We start from the raw sequence: 17,121 nt of genomic DNA on the forward strand, positions 1-17,121 counted from the left end.
AGCAACACTTTCTCCCATAAAAAATACTAAGTAATAACAATTAAGAATAATTTTTTAAAAATTCACTACACAAATGAAAATCTTCCGCATCCTGGTATTTTATTATATAATTCCCCATGGTTACAAGGCTACATAAGGAAAAACAGATGTTGTCACGACAATACACTGTGTGTGGTGGTACAAAATTGTAATGCCAGCACTCTAGATAACAGGAGGACTGGAGCCCACAGTCATTCTCACCTACACAGAGAGTTAGAGGCTAGCCTGGGCTACATGGGAATTTGTCTCAAAATTTTTCTTCACAATCTGAAATATACACGAAAGAACTACCCTGTATACTGTTATGATAAACATTAGCACACATTTGTCCTATACTTATAAGTAAGATTTTCATGAAAGAGATGTTGAACATCAAGCAAACTAGAGTTACATGGTAAAACCCTGTCTCAAAAGGGCACAATCTGCATACCAAAGGTTAAAAAAAAACAACAGGCTCCGGAAAAACTGATAAATCCTTAAAATATGCTTCTCAAAAAAAAAGATTAAAAATGATTAGATAATGATGATATAAAATTTTGTCACAAAATTGTAGGATCAAGAGCCAGGCTAGTGGCTCACAACTTTAATCCCAACCTCTTAGGAGGCAGAGGAAGGCCTGGGTTTGAGACCAGCTTGGTATACAAAGTGAGTTCTAGGACAGCCAGTGCTACACAGAAAGACCATGAGTCAAAAAAACAAACAAACAAACAAGCAAACAAAAAACCAAAAATAAAATAAACATTTAAAAAATACTTATATGCACACAGGACTGAAGCCCATTCTAAGTAGGGTGTGGTGGTGCACCCCTTTAGTGTCTCCAGCTTTTGGGAGACAGAGGCAGAAAGAAAGACCTGTGAGTTTGAAAGGAATCAGGTCTACATGCTACATGCTAAGTTCCAGGCCACTCTGTGGTACACTGAGACCCTCTCAGAGGAAAAGAAGCAATTCAATCTGCAGGGTGGGGAATGTTGCTGCATGCTTTTAATCCCAGCACTTGTGAGGCAGCCAGATCTCTGTGAGTTCGAGGCCAGCCTTGTTTACAGAGCTAATTCTAGTACAGTCAAAGCTACACAGAGAGAAAAAACCCTGTCTTGAAAAAGAAAATAAACCTCAATCTACACTTTATTCTTTGTTCATTCTAAAAATTTAGATATAATTTCAAATTACAAAAACTCAATACAAACAATCTATTGTTGTAATTTTGAGCTGTTTATCTAGATTAAATAAGAATACCCCCACACCCCCTTTTTGGTTGTTTTGAGTCAGAGTCTCACTATGCAGCCGTGGATACTTCCTATGTAGACCAGGTTGGCTTTGAACTCAAAGATCCATCTGTCTTTGTTTTCTGAGTACTAGACTTCAAAGGCGTGTGCTACTACATCCAGCTTTCAGATAATGTGTGTGTGTGTGTGTGTGTGTGTGTGTGTGTGTGTGTGTGTGTGTGTGTGTGTGAGAGAGAGAGAGAGAGAGAGAGAGAGAGATTGAGATTGAGAGAAAGAGAGGGAGGGGGAAGGAGGGAGGGAGGGAGGGAGACATGGGTTAATTTCACATGCTTAATTTCCTTTATTTTATTTTATTTTTGGGGGGGACAGGGTAGACTTGGCTATCCTGGAACTCAGGGAAAGAGATCCACGGGCTTCTGCTTCCCAGTGCTAGGATTAAAGGTGTGCACCATCACACCTGACTTCATGCTCACTTTCTAACCCAATTATCTTAGGAGAACAATAGCCCCTATCTTGTTAATGTTTTATTTTATAATCTCTCCCAATTTGCTATGTGCAAATATATATTCATAATATATATATTTTCCTCACCAACTAGACTGATTTGTCATCTGTTCATTCAACACAGTGTAATTTTCTTGGGGAAAAGATATCCATTTTTTTTTGTTTTGTTTTCTTGAGACAGGGTCTCACTATGTAGCTTTGATTGGCCTAGAACTCACTGCACAGATGAGGCTAGCCGTGAGCTCACAAAGTGCTAGGATTAAAGGCATGTGCCACATCCCAGCTCATCTTCTGCTATTTTTATATAGTCTTCTAACGTCAGCAAAATGCTAGAGCACATGACAGGATATCAATAAGTGATACTGACTACGATAAGTCATTCATTTGATCTGAAACTTTTCTAATTTATTGGCAAGAATAAATCCTATCTCACTAACTCTATTTTGGCTCTTATTATATAATACATATAATCCTTAGTTCCCAGAGCAAGATTACTTTTACTACAAGATTACTTTTACTATCCAACATTAAGAAAAAAGTGTGTGGTGGTACACAACTTCAATCCCAGAGTTTGGGAGACAGAGGCAGGCAATGAGTTCCAGGCCACTCTGATCTACATACCCCATTCCAGGCTAGCCAAAGCTACATAGTGAGACCCTGTCTCAAAAATACTAATAATAAGTCGGGCGTTGGTGGCGCACGCCTTTAATCCCAGCACTTGGGAGGCAGAGGCAGGCGGATCTCTGTGAGTTCGAGACCAGCCTGGTCTACAAGAGCTAGTTCCAGGACAGCCTCCAAAGCCACAGAGAAACCCTGTCTCAAAAAACCAAAAAAAAAAAAAAAAAAAAAAAAAAAAAAAAAACTAATAATAAAATAAAACTCATTAGTAAGTCGGGCATGAGGGCACATGCCTTTAATGCCAGCCCTCAGGAGGCAGAGGCAGGTGGATCTCTGTGAGTTCCAGCTGTTACACAGAGAAACCATCTTGAAAAACAAAACAAAACAAAAACCAACTAAGCAATATTGTAATATTACATCATTTTCAGGCAGGCATGGTAACAAATGCACTTGGGAGACAGAAACAAGAGGATCAGGAGTTCAACATCATTTTCACTACACAGTTAAGTGCTACATCAGCCTCAACTACATGAATCCTCATCTCAGAAAAACAAGAGAAAGAAAAAAAATTCAATTTCCTCTAAGAAAATATCAATAGGTTCATCACTCACCTTAAAAAAACAAATTCAGGGTCTGATAATGTAGCTCATCAACTTTGCCAAGCACTAAGTCCCAAGTTCTACTCCCAGCACGGAATAAAACCAAGAGGGTAGCACATGCCTATGATCTTGGCACTCAGAAGGAGAGAACTGGCTCCACTAAATCATCTTTCAACTTCCATATGCACCACCAGCACACAAACCCATATCCAGAAAGACACACACATGGACATACTCATATGATTTTTTTTTTAAATGTTAGAAGTCCAAGGTCATATGTTCAAGCTTAATAGCCAATTCAATGTAGTGATATTTTGTGGGTTTGTTTGTTTATTTATTTATTTATTTAGTTAGTTAGTTAGTTAGTTTTTCAAGACAGGGTTTCTTTGTATTGTTTTGGAGCCTGTCCTGGAACTAGCTCTTGTAGACCAGGCTGGCCTGGAACTCACAGAGATCCGCCTGCCTCTGCCTCCTGAGTGCTGGGATTAAAGGTGTGTGCCACCAATGCCTGACGTTGATACTTTGTGTTTTTAACAAATAAAGCTTGCCTGAAGATCAGAGTGCAGAGCTAAGCTATTAGTTAGCCATAGAGGCCAGGCAGTGGTAGCATACACCTTTAAACCCAGCACTCAGAAGGCAGAGTAGACAGATGGCTGTGAGTTCAAGGCCACCCTGGGCTACACTACATTGAGCCAGTCTCAAAGAAAAACAGAGCTCACACCTTTGACCCCAGCACTTGGGACCCCATGCCTTTAATTCTAGCACTAGGCAGGTGGAGACAGGAGTGATATGGCTGGGTGGAAAGGATTATGAAACGAGAGGCCACAGGAGCTCAGATGTAGTTTGAGAATGCTGTCTGAGGTTTTGTAGAGAAAACATCACCCCTTTGGTCTGAGCACTGGTAGGGGTAAGAACTCTCTAGTGGCTGCCAGATCCGCTTTTCTGATCTTCATCATTAACCCCTATATCTGACTCTGGGTTTTTATTATTAAGATCAATTAGAATTTGTGCTACAGTTCAAGGCTAGACAGGTCTACATGGAGAATCTGTCTCAAATGGGGGATGGGAAGCTAGAGAGTGCTAGTGGTTAAGTGTACTAGCTATTCTTCCAGAAGACCTGGATTCAATTCCCAGTACCCACATGATGGCACAAAACCATTTATAACTCCAGTTCCAAGAGTTCTGATACCCCCTTCTGGCCTTCTATGAAACCAGCATGCACATGGTTCACAGATATACATGCAACCAAAACACCCATATACATAAAATAATATTTTTTAAAAAGGACAAAGATATGAGAAAGCAAAGCAACTGAAACCAAGGACACTCTTCATTTTTATTTGAGAGATACTGGCCTCAAACTCTTGCCTGCCTCCTGATATTGGCACTGGAGTCTGGGCTGCCACGTGTGCTGGCTGTCTCAGTTGCTTAAAGCATCACTGAAAGACACAAAGATGCCAACTTTTTCACAAGTTAAAAGACAGTGGCCACGGGGCTGGAGAGATGGCTCAGAGGATAAGAGCACCAACTGCTCTTCCAGAGGTCCTGAGTTCAATTCCCAGCAACAACATGGTGGCTCACAACCATCTGTAATGAGATCTGGTGCCCTCTTCTGATGTGCAGATATACATGGAAGCAGAATGTTGTATATATAATAAATAAATAAAATCTTAAAAAAAAAAAGAGAGAGAGACTGAATGGGGGCCACAGAGATGGTTCAGCAAGTAAAGCACTTACTGTGGAAATACAAGGGCCTGCATTTGGATTCCTAGCAGCCATGTAAATGCAGATGAGCCAAGATAACTTGCCTATAATCCCAGCACTTGAGAAACAAAAAACAAGCTAGCTAGCTAGACTAGCCAAATCACAGAGTTCTGGGTTCAGTGAGAGATTCTGCCTCTATATATGTGGTGGACAGTTGAAGAAGACACCCAACATTAACCACTAGCCTCCACAGCACATGATTACAAGCGGGCATATTCTACCACCACCACCATTCAACACAAAGATTGAATGAGGGATCTGAGACACAGTGAACTTTATAACTATTTGCCACAAATTTCGTTGCTAATAAAGATGCTGATTTATTCAGGCAGCACTTACTGACTACCTGCTACTGGCACAGCAATAAAACCAAGGACTAAATGATTTTGCAAGGAGGGATATGTTACAAAGTGTGTCTATGTGCAACATTTTACAGACTAATATTGTAAAGTTATCATCCCTGTCTAGGTTATTACCAACACCTGAAATAACAACTATTCTCTGTGTAGATCTTAAAATGAAGGGAGAAAAACCTGCATATTCAATCAGATATCTACTTTTAAAAATGACTATTTTTAATATCATTAATGCTCAGATATTCCCTTAGGAACTAAGGTCACCAGGTAAAATTAGTTTCCACTTGTAAAAAGAAGAATGCTCCCTTACTTCATCACTTTCTCCAGTTCCTACCCTCATTCTCTCTTACTCCCCTTGAGTTAAAAACTTCTTGAAAGAGTGGTCTATACTCACCATCCCCATCCTCACCTTCCATCACTCCTCAAATCAATGCAATATGGCTTCAGTCACTATGAAACTGCTCCTGCCAAGGTCAACAATAATCTACATGTCAGTAAGGGGAAAAGATAATGCAAAATCTTTATCTTGCTTGACCTTTTGGCAGTACTTGACACATCTGGCCACTCTTTGATCCAGAAAGTGTGCTCCTTTCAATCTAAAACACTGCTCTGTCTTGATTTTCTATCCACCTAATGTGGCCTTTCCTCCACTGATTATTTGGATTGTGTGATTCTGAGGCAAGCCACAATGTTCTTTGACCTCCATTCTTACTCTACACACACACTACCCGGAGGAACTTATCTACTAATATACCTTAGAATACCATTTTTATACTTTTTTATAATTTGCTTCTGAATTCTATATCTGAATCTAACTTCCACATGGATATTTCCATTTGGGATGTATGCCCAAGGACCTCAAACTAAACATGCATAAAGCTTAACTCCAATTTTCCTCACCATCCCTAAGTCTAGTAAATGGTACTATTAACCACTCAGCAGCCCACCCCTAAACCAACAAACCCTTGATGTCTCCTCCTTGCTATGACTACTCAAGTGGTCTCCTACTGGATGGATTCTAGAAGCTAACCATGTCTTCAGTCTTTCTACTTCTTTTCATCTCCACTAATAGCACCCATATCCAAACCACTATAATCTCTTGCCTGGATTACTTAACAACTATTTATCCTAAATCATTCTTTGGCTTTTCAGTTTCACTCTCCACACCGAAAACAGAGAAAGCTTTCAAAAATGCCAATCTAAGAGTTGGAAAGATAGCTCAGAAGTTAGGAGCACTTGTTGCACTTGCAGAGGACACCCACATTCAGGCTAACAACTGTGTTTAACTCCAGTTCCAAAGAATCCGAAGTTCAGTTCTGGCCTCTGAAGGAAGTGTTATCATGTGGTACACAGGCATGCAGGCAAAACCCCTATACACATAAAATAAAAATAAACCCATCTGTTTTTAAAATGCCAGGGCTAGAGTGATAACTCAGCGGTTAAGAGCACTGGCTGCTCTTGCAGTGGAACCAGGTTTGGTTCCCAGCATCCACATAATGGCTCACAACTTTGGTATAGGGCATCTCAAGCCTTCTTCTGGTACCACAGGCATCAGGCATACAGATAGTGCACAGACACACACACACAGGCAAAACACCTACTCACATAAAATAAAAATTAATTTTAAATAGTTTTAAATGCCACTCTAGAATGGGAGGTGCAGCTCAAGGGTACAGTGCTCACCTAGCATGTTTGTGCAACCACTAAACTAAACTAATCATTGCATCATCCTTGCCTACATAAAATGCCTCCGTGGCTAAATATGTCTTTGAAATAAAATCTTCAAAGTATTTCTTCCTATCTATTACATGCCTATTATCTTGAGCCTGTGCTGTCAGAGACCCTTACTGTCCTGCCTACTTTGTAGGTTTCGTTTGTAAATGTAAAATTTGTGTTTTGGTTTTTTGGGTGTGTGGTTTTTCGAGACAGGGTTTCTCTGTGTAGCTTTGGAACCTATCCTGGCACTCGCTCTGGAGACCAGGCTGGCCTCGAACTCAGAGAGATCCGCCTACCTCTGCCTCCTGAGTGCTGGGATTAAAGGCATGCGCTACCAACGCCCGGCAAAATTTGTGTTTTGAGACAGGGTCTCATGGAGCCTGAACTGGCCTTAAGCTCTCCATATTGCAGAAACTAGTCTTGAATTCTGATCCTGATTACTAGGAGAAAGGGGTTGCCACCAGGCCCAATTAAACATTATTCTATAAAGGTGGCCTCTTTAACTAGGCTAGAACTCCCAGTTACAGTCATTTAAAAGTTACCTGTTCTTCACTTCCAATATGTACAAAGCACTGTGAATACAACAGTGTGTGTGTGTGTGTGTGTGTGTGTGTGTGTGTGTGTGTGTGTGTGTTGTGTGTATTTGTACACACCTGTAATTCCAATTCTCGAGAAAACAGAAGGATCTAAAGTTTAGGGTCATTCTTGGCCACATATCAAGACCAACCTGGGCTACACAAAATACTGTCTCAAAAAAAACAAAATAACAATAATAAAAACTTGGGGGGGGGGGGTTGAATCAGGGTTTCTCTGAGTAGCCCTGGCTTTCCTGGAACTCAGGTTGACCTTGAACTCAGAGATCTACCTGCCTTTGCCGCCTAAGTGCCGGGATTAAAGGTATTCCACCACCGCCAGGCAATAAATACTTTAAACCTCACCTTTTCTAGTTTTATAGAATAGTCTGGTTATTTTACTCATTCTAATCCCATGGCACTCTGTATTTCTCTTAGGTTTTTTGTTTTGTTTTGTTTTTCGAGACAGGGTTTCTCTGCAGCTTTGGAGGCTGTCCTAGAACTAGCTCTTGTAGACCAGGCTGGTCTGGAACTCACAGAGATCCACCTGCCTCTGCCTCCCAAGTGCTGGGACTAAAGGCATGCGCCACCAACACCCAGCTTCTCCTTAGTTATTAAAATAAAAACACCACTGACACCAAGTACCATGTCTATATCATTCACCATTTTATCTATAGTACAAAGCACAGTATTTCACATTTAATGACACCTCTATAAACTATACTCAATGTTAACACTTTATATGAGTTATTTGAAGAATGAAAGAAATAAAACCATAACTCATTAAAAAAAGACTACTATACAGTTTAATTAGTCAACCCATTATACATAGAAAAGCTAATTCTTCAAAAAGAATAGACCATTAAATCCTAAATGCTTTATTCTGGTATCTAGAAAATAAATGGGAAAACAGAAGTGTTTGTCCCTATACTAACTATATTTCCAATCAAATAGCTCTAGCTCACAAGTGATCTTTTTCTTCAGATAATTCCTTACACTAAGGTATGAAAACACTGCAGAAGGAATTTAAAATCACTGCTGAAAACTTCAATGAAATAATTTACTCATGCAGAGACCATTAATGGATGAGTCACTAGATGAAACACTAAATGCAAGACTGATAGAAGCTTAACAGTGAGGGGACCAGACTGGCCCCACCTAAATCCATCGACCAAGCTCAGCATCAAAATAGTGGGACAACCAGGCACTCATGATGGGTACAAATACAGATCATACGACACCTATGTACTAAAACTGGCAAATAACAACTCTGAACTTCAGTGTAGTGTTTTGGAGCTAACATCTAATTTATAAAAAGGAAACAGAAGACTCAGAGCAAGTAAAATGACACAGTAAGACAGAAGCAGAGTCAGAATGTAGGATGTTCTAGAGGTTGACAAATTTTTCATCAGATTCAGGGGCATACAGTAAAATAAATAAAACAGGAAACCTTGATCTGGATAAGGGGTCCTCAAAGAAGGGTGGCTCTTCCCTCCAGAACTTAAGATGACATATCTTACAGTGTCTAAGACCGTTTCTAGCTCTCAAAACTGGAGACTACTACCAGGGTATAGTGGGCCATGGTTAGAGACATCAGTAACCATTCTGCAACTAACAGGACAAACATCCCTCAACAAAGGTCCCAATTGTTTATAGTGCTGAAATTGAGAAACCCTAATCTACACAGTAAGAATCTTCTATTTATCCCATGTTGGATCTTAATTTGAACAAATCAACAAAATATAACTGAGACAATTAGGAGAATTTTAACAATGAATTCCTTTGAATTCTGCTAGAATGAGATGAGGGACATTCTAAAGGGATTAAGTGTTAGATGATATAAAAAGACATACATACACTTTTATAATGTGCTTAACCTAAAAAACATCTTGGCTTAGCATAGTGTTGCATGCCTTTAATGTAAACAGAGGCAGATGGATCTAGGAGACTAGCCTAGTCTACATAACAAGTTCCAGGCTACATAGTGAGGCTCTGTTTTATTTTTTAAAAAATGAAAGGTTACCCGAGCCCCCTCTTTTTTTTCTTTTTAAAGCTAGGTACCTGAGGCCTGAGAGACAGCTCAGCAGGTAAAGGAGTTTGTTGCCAAGACTGAAGACCTTTGAGAGAGCCAGATACCCACAGGCTGTCCTCTGATCTCCACATGTACACAGTAGCATACTTGTACCCCTCCACCTCTGCCATACATACACAATAAATAAGTAAAATGCAATAGAAAAAAATGTTTTTGCTGGGCAGTGGTGACACATGCCTTTAATCCCAGAACTTGAGAGGCAGAGGCAGTTGGATCTTTGTGAGTTTGAACCAGTCTGGTCTACAAAGCAGGTTCCCAGGACTGCCAGGGCTATTACACAGAGAAACTCTGTCTCAAAAAAGAAACAAAACAACAACAAAACACAACCAATCAAAAAATATTGGTACATTAGAGATGAGGATGTAGCTTTGTAATAGAACACTCAATTAGCATGCATAACACCCTAGGGCTTGATCACAGAATGGAAAAAAAAAAAAAAAGGGAAAAAATGATTGATTAAATGGCATAAGATATAAGGTTTGCTTTAAAATGTTTTAAAGACTACATCAAAATTGTAATACCACCTATTTAAATGATGGATATTCATGATATTTTGTCTACTTAATGTTTAAGTCTTTCACCATAAAAAAAAAAAAAAAAAATTTAGGGGCAGAAAGTAAAAGCACAGGACAAGCAATCCTAATGACCTAAATTCAAATCCCCTGAGCCCTAACAAATTCCCCAAAACTATGCTCCTCCATATGCACACTGTGGCATGTGCAGGTCCACACTCCCATCATATACAATAATAATAATAAATCCAATGACATTTTCCAACAATAAAATATGAATGGATAAATATGCAGAAGCATATACAATGTTTATCATCTAATAAACCAAGTATCAATCTCTTTTTTTCTTTTCTTTTTTCTTTTTGTTTTTTGAGACAGGTTTTCTCTGTGTAGTCTTGGTTGTCGTAGAACTCACTGTGTACGTAGACCTGGCTGGCCTTGAACTTAGAGATCCACCTGCTTCTGCCTCATGAGTGCTGGGAGTAAAGGGAGTAAAGGTGTGCACCACCACCCAGCATGAACCAAGAACCAAGTTTTTTTTGTTGTTGTTGTTTTTTGGTTTTTCGAGACAGGGTTTCTCTGTGTAGCTTTTGGAGCCTGTCCTGGCACTTGCTCTGGAGACCAGGCTGGCCTGGAACTCAGAGAGATCTGCCTGCCTCTGCCTCCTGAGTGCTAAGATTAAAGGTGTGCACCACCAACGCCCGGCTATGAACCAAGTATCTTAATCATAATGAATAACTCTTGAAACTTATTCAACAAATCTTTATAATGGGTCTATAAAATGCAAGGCACTGCTGCAGAGGACTAAGACAATCAGCACAGCAAAGATCTTACAATTTGAAAGATTGTTTATAGAGACTCTGGTTTCTAGAGACTCTGAATTTTCAATTTAGGGGCAGAAAGTAAAAGCACAGGACAAGCAATCCTAATGACCTAAATTCAAATCCCCTGAGCCCTAACAAATTCCCCAAAACTATGCTCCTCCATATTCCATAAATTGAAAGTATTCAATTTAAAGGGAAGAGAGAAGTTAAGGACATTGGAATAAACTCCATAGAGTTAAGAAAGTCAAAGACATCCCAGGCTGGCTTTGAACTTACTATGTAGCCTAGAAGGCCTGAATTCTTTATCCTCCTGCCTTTACCTCCTGAGTGCTAGGACTTCAGATTTTTATTACTATGCCCAGTTTATACAGTGGTAGGAATATAATCCAGGGCTAAACAAGCATTCAACCAAATGAATTCTATCCCTAGCCACAGGTAAGGCCTTTCTTGTCCTGGTCTACACCCAGACCTCAAACTTCACCCTTCCATTACTTTCTGTCTCCCAGGAAGAATCAGAAGCACTGAATGTCCAAGGCATTGAAAGAAGTTCATTTCAGATTAAGGCAGAAAACTGTCAGAAGCCAGCCCTGGTTAGATATAAAAGTCTCCTTTACAAGAGGCCTGGTAACCTCCATGCTTGGCTAACCGCCAATTTAGTCAAACACCCCATCCCCTCCACGAAGGTTAGTGTTTGTTAGTGTTTGGAGATAAACCACCTGCCCAGGCCTGAGGGCATTAAACACCCATTCCCCCCTCCCTTACTTCCTCTTTACTTCCTCTCTCTTTCTCTTTAAGAACTCTTCTGCTTAAGTTCAATAAACAGACCTTGACAACCCATTGCTTGGTCTCATTCTTTCTTTCTCGCCCATTTATTTTCAGGCTTAGTTCCCTTCACGACCCACGAATTACCAGAACCCCGCTGGATGGGGCAGAAAACCAAAAGCAGTGTTCACAGTTAAGTACTCACATGAGGGTAGTCTGACATGCACACCCTTTTCTTTTAAAACACCATAGCTGGAGGTGTAGTTGAATAGGGCAGCCAAGGCATTGAGTTCAATCCCAAGTACAACAACAAGTCAAATATACAACTCATTTGTTTCTTTACATGGCCAGAAAAAGTCAGGCTGAGGTCATAGTTTGCATTAACTGAGTTGGACATTACAAAACACTGGAAACCTCAGGATGGATGAAGAAAGAGAAGCCATGTAGCTCAGGCTGGCCTAGAATATATTATATAGCACAGGCTGGCCTCAAACTTGCAATCTTCCTGCCTCAATCTCCCAAGTACTAGGATTACAGGTATGTGCCACTGCATCTAGCAAGAACGTGGAAATTCTATCCTATAAGGGGGCAATGTAGAGGAAATAGCCCTGATGAGCGAGTACAAACTTGGTGTAAGACAGTAAAATCACTGATCCTACTGTCCTATCAGTGTCTCCTATGCAGACCTTGTATCTCTTAAATACCAAACCATTGTAAAGTTAGAATAATGTACACTTAATGCCAGCCGGTGGTGGCTCACACCTTTAATCCCAGCATTTAGGAGGCAGGGGCAGAGGCAGGGGCAGGGGCAGAGGCAGAGGCAGGGGCAGAGGCAGAGGCAGAGGCAGAGGCAGAGGCAGAGGCAGGTTGATCTCTGTGAGTTCGAGGCCAGCCACAACCGCCCACCCTATTTATTTGAGACAGGGTTTCACTATGTAGCCCTAGCTGACTTCAAACATTCCATCCTCTTGCTTCTGTGGCCCAAATACTGGAATGTAGGCAAGGGTTACCATGCCCAGCTTCTATTTCCCTTTATCTTCTCTCCTAAAGAGAAATTCATCTGTTCCTGCAACCCTGTCAATCTCTTACTGTTCTGTGGAAAGCACATTTTCAAAGAGCTGTCTAAAGGAATGGCTCTCAAAGGAACAGCTATCACAAAACTTGTTTTAAACCAAATTCCAAGGTCATTATTTTGGAGTGAATGGTAACAATGAAATGTAGCAAATTAACCATATGTTAAAATTATCTTTAAGAGTTGGTGATGAGGCAGATAGTGGTGGCACACACCTTTAATCCTAACACTTTGGAGGCAGAAGACAGGTGGATCTCTGAGTTTTGTGACACCAGCCTGGTCTACAGAGTGAGTTCCAGGACAGTCTCCAAAACTACAGAAAAACCCTGTCTCAAAAAAAAAAAGTGATGTATCAATTCCTAACCTATACCAACTAATCCTCAAAGGATCAAGCATCTGGAGCCCTATGTAATTCACAAGAACTTGCAGCATCATGATAAGAAAAGACTTGCATCTTTCATGTGCTGAGAACTCAATTCTGGAAACTGACAGCTATCTCTGGACCCTGCATATTTTGTTGGTTCTAAGAAATTAACTGGTCCGGGCTTGGAGAGATGGCTCAGCGGTTAAGAGCACTGACTGCTCTTCCAGAGGACCAGGGTTCAATCCCCAGAACCCACAAGGCATCTAACAACTCTCTGTAACTCCAAGATCTGACACCCTGACACAGACATGCATGCAGGCAAAACACCAAATTCTCAAATTTTGAGAATTTTCCTTTTACTGCCTCTCCCACAAAAACCTTAGTTTAAAAAGCAGTTTTAAAACAAAGCTCTTTGCAATAAATCTAGAATGCCGGTCAAAGAAAACCAAGGCATACACACATCTGAGAGATAAATCTAGTGCCAACCCACCACTCTTCAAAAGTCTAGTTGTATCTTTACTGTTCTTTTAATAATACACAGTATATTAAAAACCTGGCTTTCAGGACTGACTCTTAAGGAATCCTTGGTAGTATGAATGAGTTGGCCGTTGTGTGTTGGAATTAGGATAGGTGCTAGTTGGTTAAAGCCCCAAAGCCTGCTCAAGTCAGACCTCTGAAGTGGAAGATTCGACTCCCGGCAGGTGATTTCTTACCTGTGGAGTCATTGTAGAGGGATCTGGCTCAGGAGCAGCTTGTTTCTGTTCAGCACTCTTGCTCTTGGCCCCATTCTCCAAAGGCTCTTGCTGGACAGTTGTCTTATTCCCAGAAGGGACGGACGGTGGTGGTAGGAGTTGGGGTTTAGAATGGCCCTGGGAGGAGCGGGAAGGAGATGCCTGAGAAGGGGGTAGGTAGGGCTGGGAATGGCTCAAATAAGATTGCGAGGAGGAAGAGGAGGAAGAGTAAGAAGGGGTGGGCGCCAGATAGGGCTGGGAAGGTGGGGACTGTGAAGGGGACGGCTGAGCGGGAGGCAGGTAGGGCTGAGCGGAGGAAGGAGGGTAGTACGAGGGTGGTGGCTGAGGTGGAGGCAAGTATGACTGAGACGGGGGCATATAGGCTCCTGGAGGTACGGGGGGAGATTCAGGAGGGGACTCCAACTCCATCGGAACCAAACCAGGAGGCCCATCTCGGTGGTGGAGTATCTGGTGTTTGTACTGCTGTTGCTTCTGATAGCTGAGGACTGGCCCAGGTGGCGGGGGCATCGGCGGCGGCGGCGGCTGCCAGTCTCCGTAGCCGCCCCCCGGCATCACCGGCGGGGGTGGCAGCGGGGGCGGAGGAAGGTGGTGGGGCTGGAGAACGCACTGCATTTGTTCCTGGTGCATCTGCTGCAGCTGCTGGAGCTGCGCCAAGTGTTGCTCTCGGAAGCTCATGAAGCCCGAAGAGGAAGGGGCCGCCGCGGGGGCCGTCGAACCGGAGTACCCGGGCCCCGGCGAGGCCTCAGGAAGCGCCACCGGCGGCGGCGGCAGCGGGACCGGCGGTGGCGGATAGTGGCTGCTCCCGCCATACCGGCCCCAATTCGGGTACATATCGGACACGAAGGCGCGGAGCTCGTCCTGGCGCCGTTACTCGTCGCAACCGACCTCCAGGAGCTGCGGCGGTGACGGGGACAGCCGGAACTCGCGGCGCCTGCAGGCCGCGGAGCGTGTGAACGGAGCTCGCCAGTGCGCCGGCGCTACCGTGTTAGGCCCGCGGTCGGAAAGGCGGGGACCGTCCTGAAGCGACTGCGCCTGCGCAGTAGCACCGAGAGGAGAACAAAGGCCAGATAGAGGGGACCTGTGCGCGGCTACTCGCTGTTGCCGCCTTCCTTCAGGTTCGGAAAACGTAGGCGGGAACAGAACGTTGTCATGGAACCGAGAAACCATAGAGTCTCACAGCCAGAAGAAGTAGAGATCCTAGCGCCCGACGGGTTCAGTTTTGAATGGGGCGGGTGGAGGAGGAAAGATTCCATTCACACTAGCAGCAAGAACACAAGACAAGGAGGAATGACTCCTGGTTAGAAAAGTTAAGAGGTTATACGAAGGGAAAGTGCAGAATCATACCTGAGAATAAAATTTAAGAAATTAAACTTAGTCAGATTTCACTGTACCACTTCTAATTTTCAGCGACCACCAAAAACCAAAGGAATTCTTTCATATTTTGTTGTTGGGGTTTAGAAGATGAGCTTTTATATAACAGGGAGGCTTGCAGTAATCGTGAGTGAGAAAAAGGAGGGAATTTTGTAAAAGTGACACTTCTTCCAAGTTAAAGAAAATGATTTAACTCAGTCAACCCACAGTCCGACGATGGTATGGAGAATGGAAATGGATTCTGAAGGAAAAATGTGAAAAACAGCCCCGATTCTTTCCTTCTGGTAACAGCTACAGTAAAAAGAAAGAAATTGAATTATTTAGATTTTTTTTTTTTAATTTTGGGGTTTTCATGACAAGGTTTCTGGGTGTAACAACCCTGGCTTCCCTAGAACTCATTTGACAGACCAGGCTGGTCTCAAACTCACAGAGATCCGCCTGCCTCTGCCTCCCGAGTGCCTGGGATTAGAGGTGTGCACCACCACCACCCTGCTTAGATTGAATCTTTTAACAGGTAAAGATTTCTTGTTTGGAGAATCCTCAAACCTAAGGCAAAGCCAGGAAAAGGTAACGTAAAAGCTCATCTTCAGCCGGGCAGTGGTGGCGCACGCCTTTAATCTCAGCACTCGGGAGGCAGAGGCAGGTGGATCTCTGTGAGTTTGAGACTAGCCTGGTCTACAAGAGCTAGTTCCAGGACAACCTCCAAAGCCACAGAGAAACCCTGTCTTGAAAAACCAAAAAAGAAGCTCATCTTCTAAACCCCAACAACAAAATATAAAAGAATTACTTTGCTTTTTGGTGGTTGCTGAAAATTAGAGGTGGTACAGTGAAATCTGACTAAGGAAAAAAATAAAAACTACACCAAATTTTAAGACTATTAAGTGTATCAGCATGTCAATTGAGGAAAAAGGACTTACTTTCTTTTTGTTTGTTTTTGAGACAGGGTTTCTCTGTAGCTTTGGAGCCTGTCCTGGAACTCACTCTTGTAGACCAGGCTGGTCTCGAACTCACAGAGATCCACCTGCCTCTGCCTCCTGAGTGCTGGGATTAAAAGCCACCACCGCCTGGCAAAATGACTTGCTTTCTTTCTGGCAACCAGATTTTTTAACTGTCTAAGGTGGATGTGGGTGGTAGGTGTGGGGCTAGGAATTTAGTTTACTTTAACATTTTATTGAAGTAGCATAGAGATACATGCATAAGTATAAAACAATGAATTTTCATAACCCAATCACATTTGTCCCAACTCAAGAAATAGCTGTGTGTTATTTGACTTTTCCTGGGGAAGATACATCAGTCTACTCAGCCCAGAAGGAAACCTGTAACAGACCAAAGCTTGTATAACACCAAAGTACAATAAAACAACGAGTTTAAATAGGGTTGCTTAAAGAAATATGGGAGAGGAGTTTTGGGAGAATAAATGATTCAAAGACAACTGCATCATCAGAGCTCACTCCAACATGGGGAACGACAGCTCACAAAAGCTGGGAAGCCAGGAGCATACTGCACAGCCTGTAAGCTGTGCAACAGGTTAGAGTGTGAACCCCCAACACTTGGTTCTGTGACTCTTCCAGACAGCTTACCTGGTTTTGACTCCTTTCTGGTTGCTTATCTTGTCTGAGTGTCTTCTTTGTGGCTGGGATTGTCTGAAAGTGAAGTTTTTAATGTTTACACTTAGGAAGGAGGAGCCTAGTTAATCTGGTCAGCTTCAGGGACTTCCTGAAGCTACTTTGTGTTGTTTACTTTCTGCCTCAAGGAACTTCCTGAGTGATGGAGGGTTTCAATCTGGAAGGAAACTGCTGCACAACAGCTTGTCATGTAGCCCAATTGGTAGAGTGCTTGTCTACCATGCATGGAATCCTGGGGTCAGTTCCTCGGCATCACATAAAACTGTGTGTCCTGGCACACAACTGTAATCCCTTCCCAGCAGTCTGAAAGTAGAAGCTGGAGGATCAGAAATGTGAGTTCCATGAACTACTTCAGA

General features: G+C 42.4%; 1 protein-coding gene across 4 annotated transcripts in view; it reads right to left on the bottom strand.

Moving 5' to 3' along the window:
* The window catches only part of Ylpm1 (YLP motif containing 1), a 78,388-nt gene extending 63,616 nt beyond the window's left edge, over positions 1–14,772 (bottom strand). For 2 of the 4 annotated variants that reach the window (XR_003485959.2, XM_027418532.2), the window contains exon 1: positions 13,731–14,772. Coding sequence is in view for 3 of the 4 variants with exons in the window: in XM_027418532.2 (XP_027274333.1) it covers positions 13,731–14,600 (870 nt within the window). In the remaining variant the exon portion in view is untranslated. The remainder of the gene's footprint in view (positions 1–13,730) is intronic. The other 2 variants (XM_027418531.2, XM_027418533.2) reach the window with 2 other exon arrangements.
* Between the last annotated feature and the right edge of the window lie 2,349 nt (positions 14,773–17,121).

This window comes from Cricetulus griseus, chromosome 5 (genome assembly GCF_003668045.3).
Source record: "Cricetulus griseus strain 17A/GY chromosome 5, alternate assembly CriGri-PICRH-1.0, whole genome shotgun sequence".
NCBI classification, from domain to species: domain Eukaryota; kingdom Metazoa; phylum Chordata; class Mammalia; order Rodentia; family Cricetidae; genus Cricetulus; species Cricetulus griseus.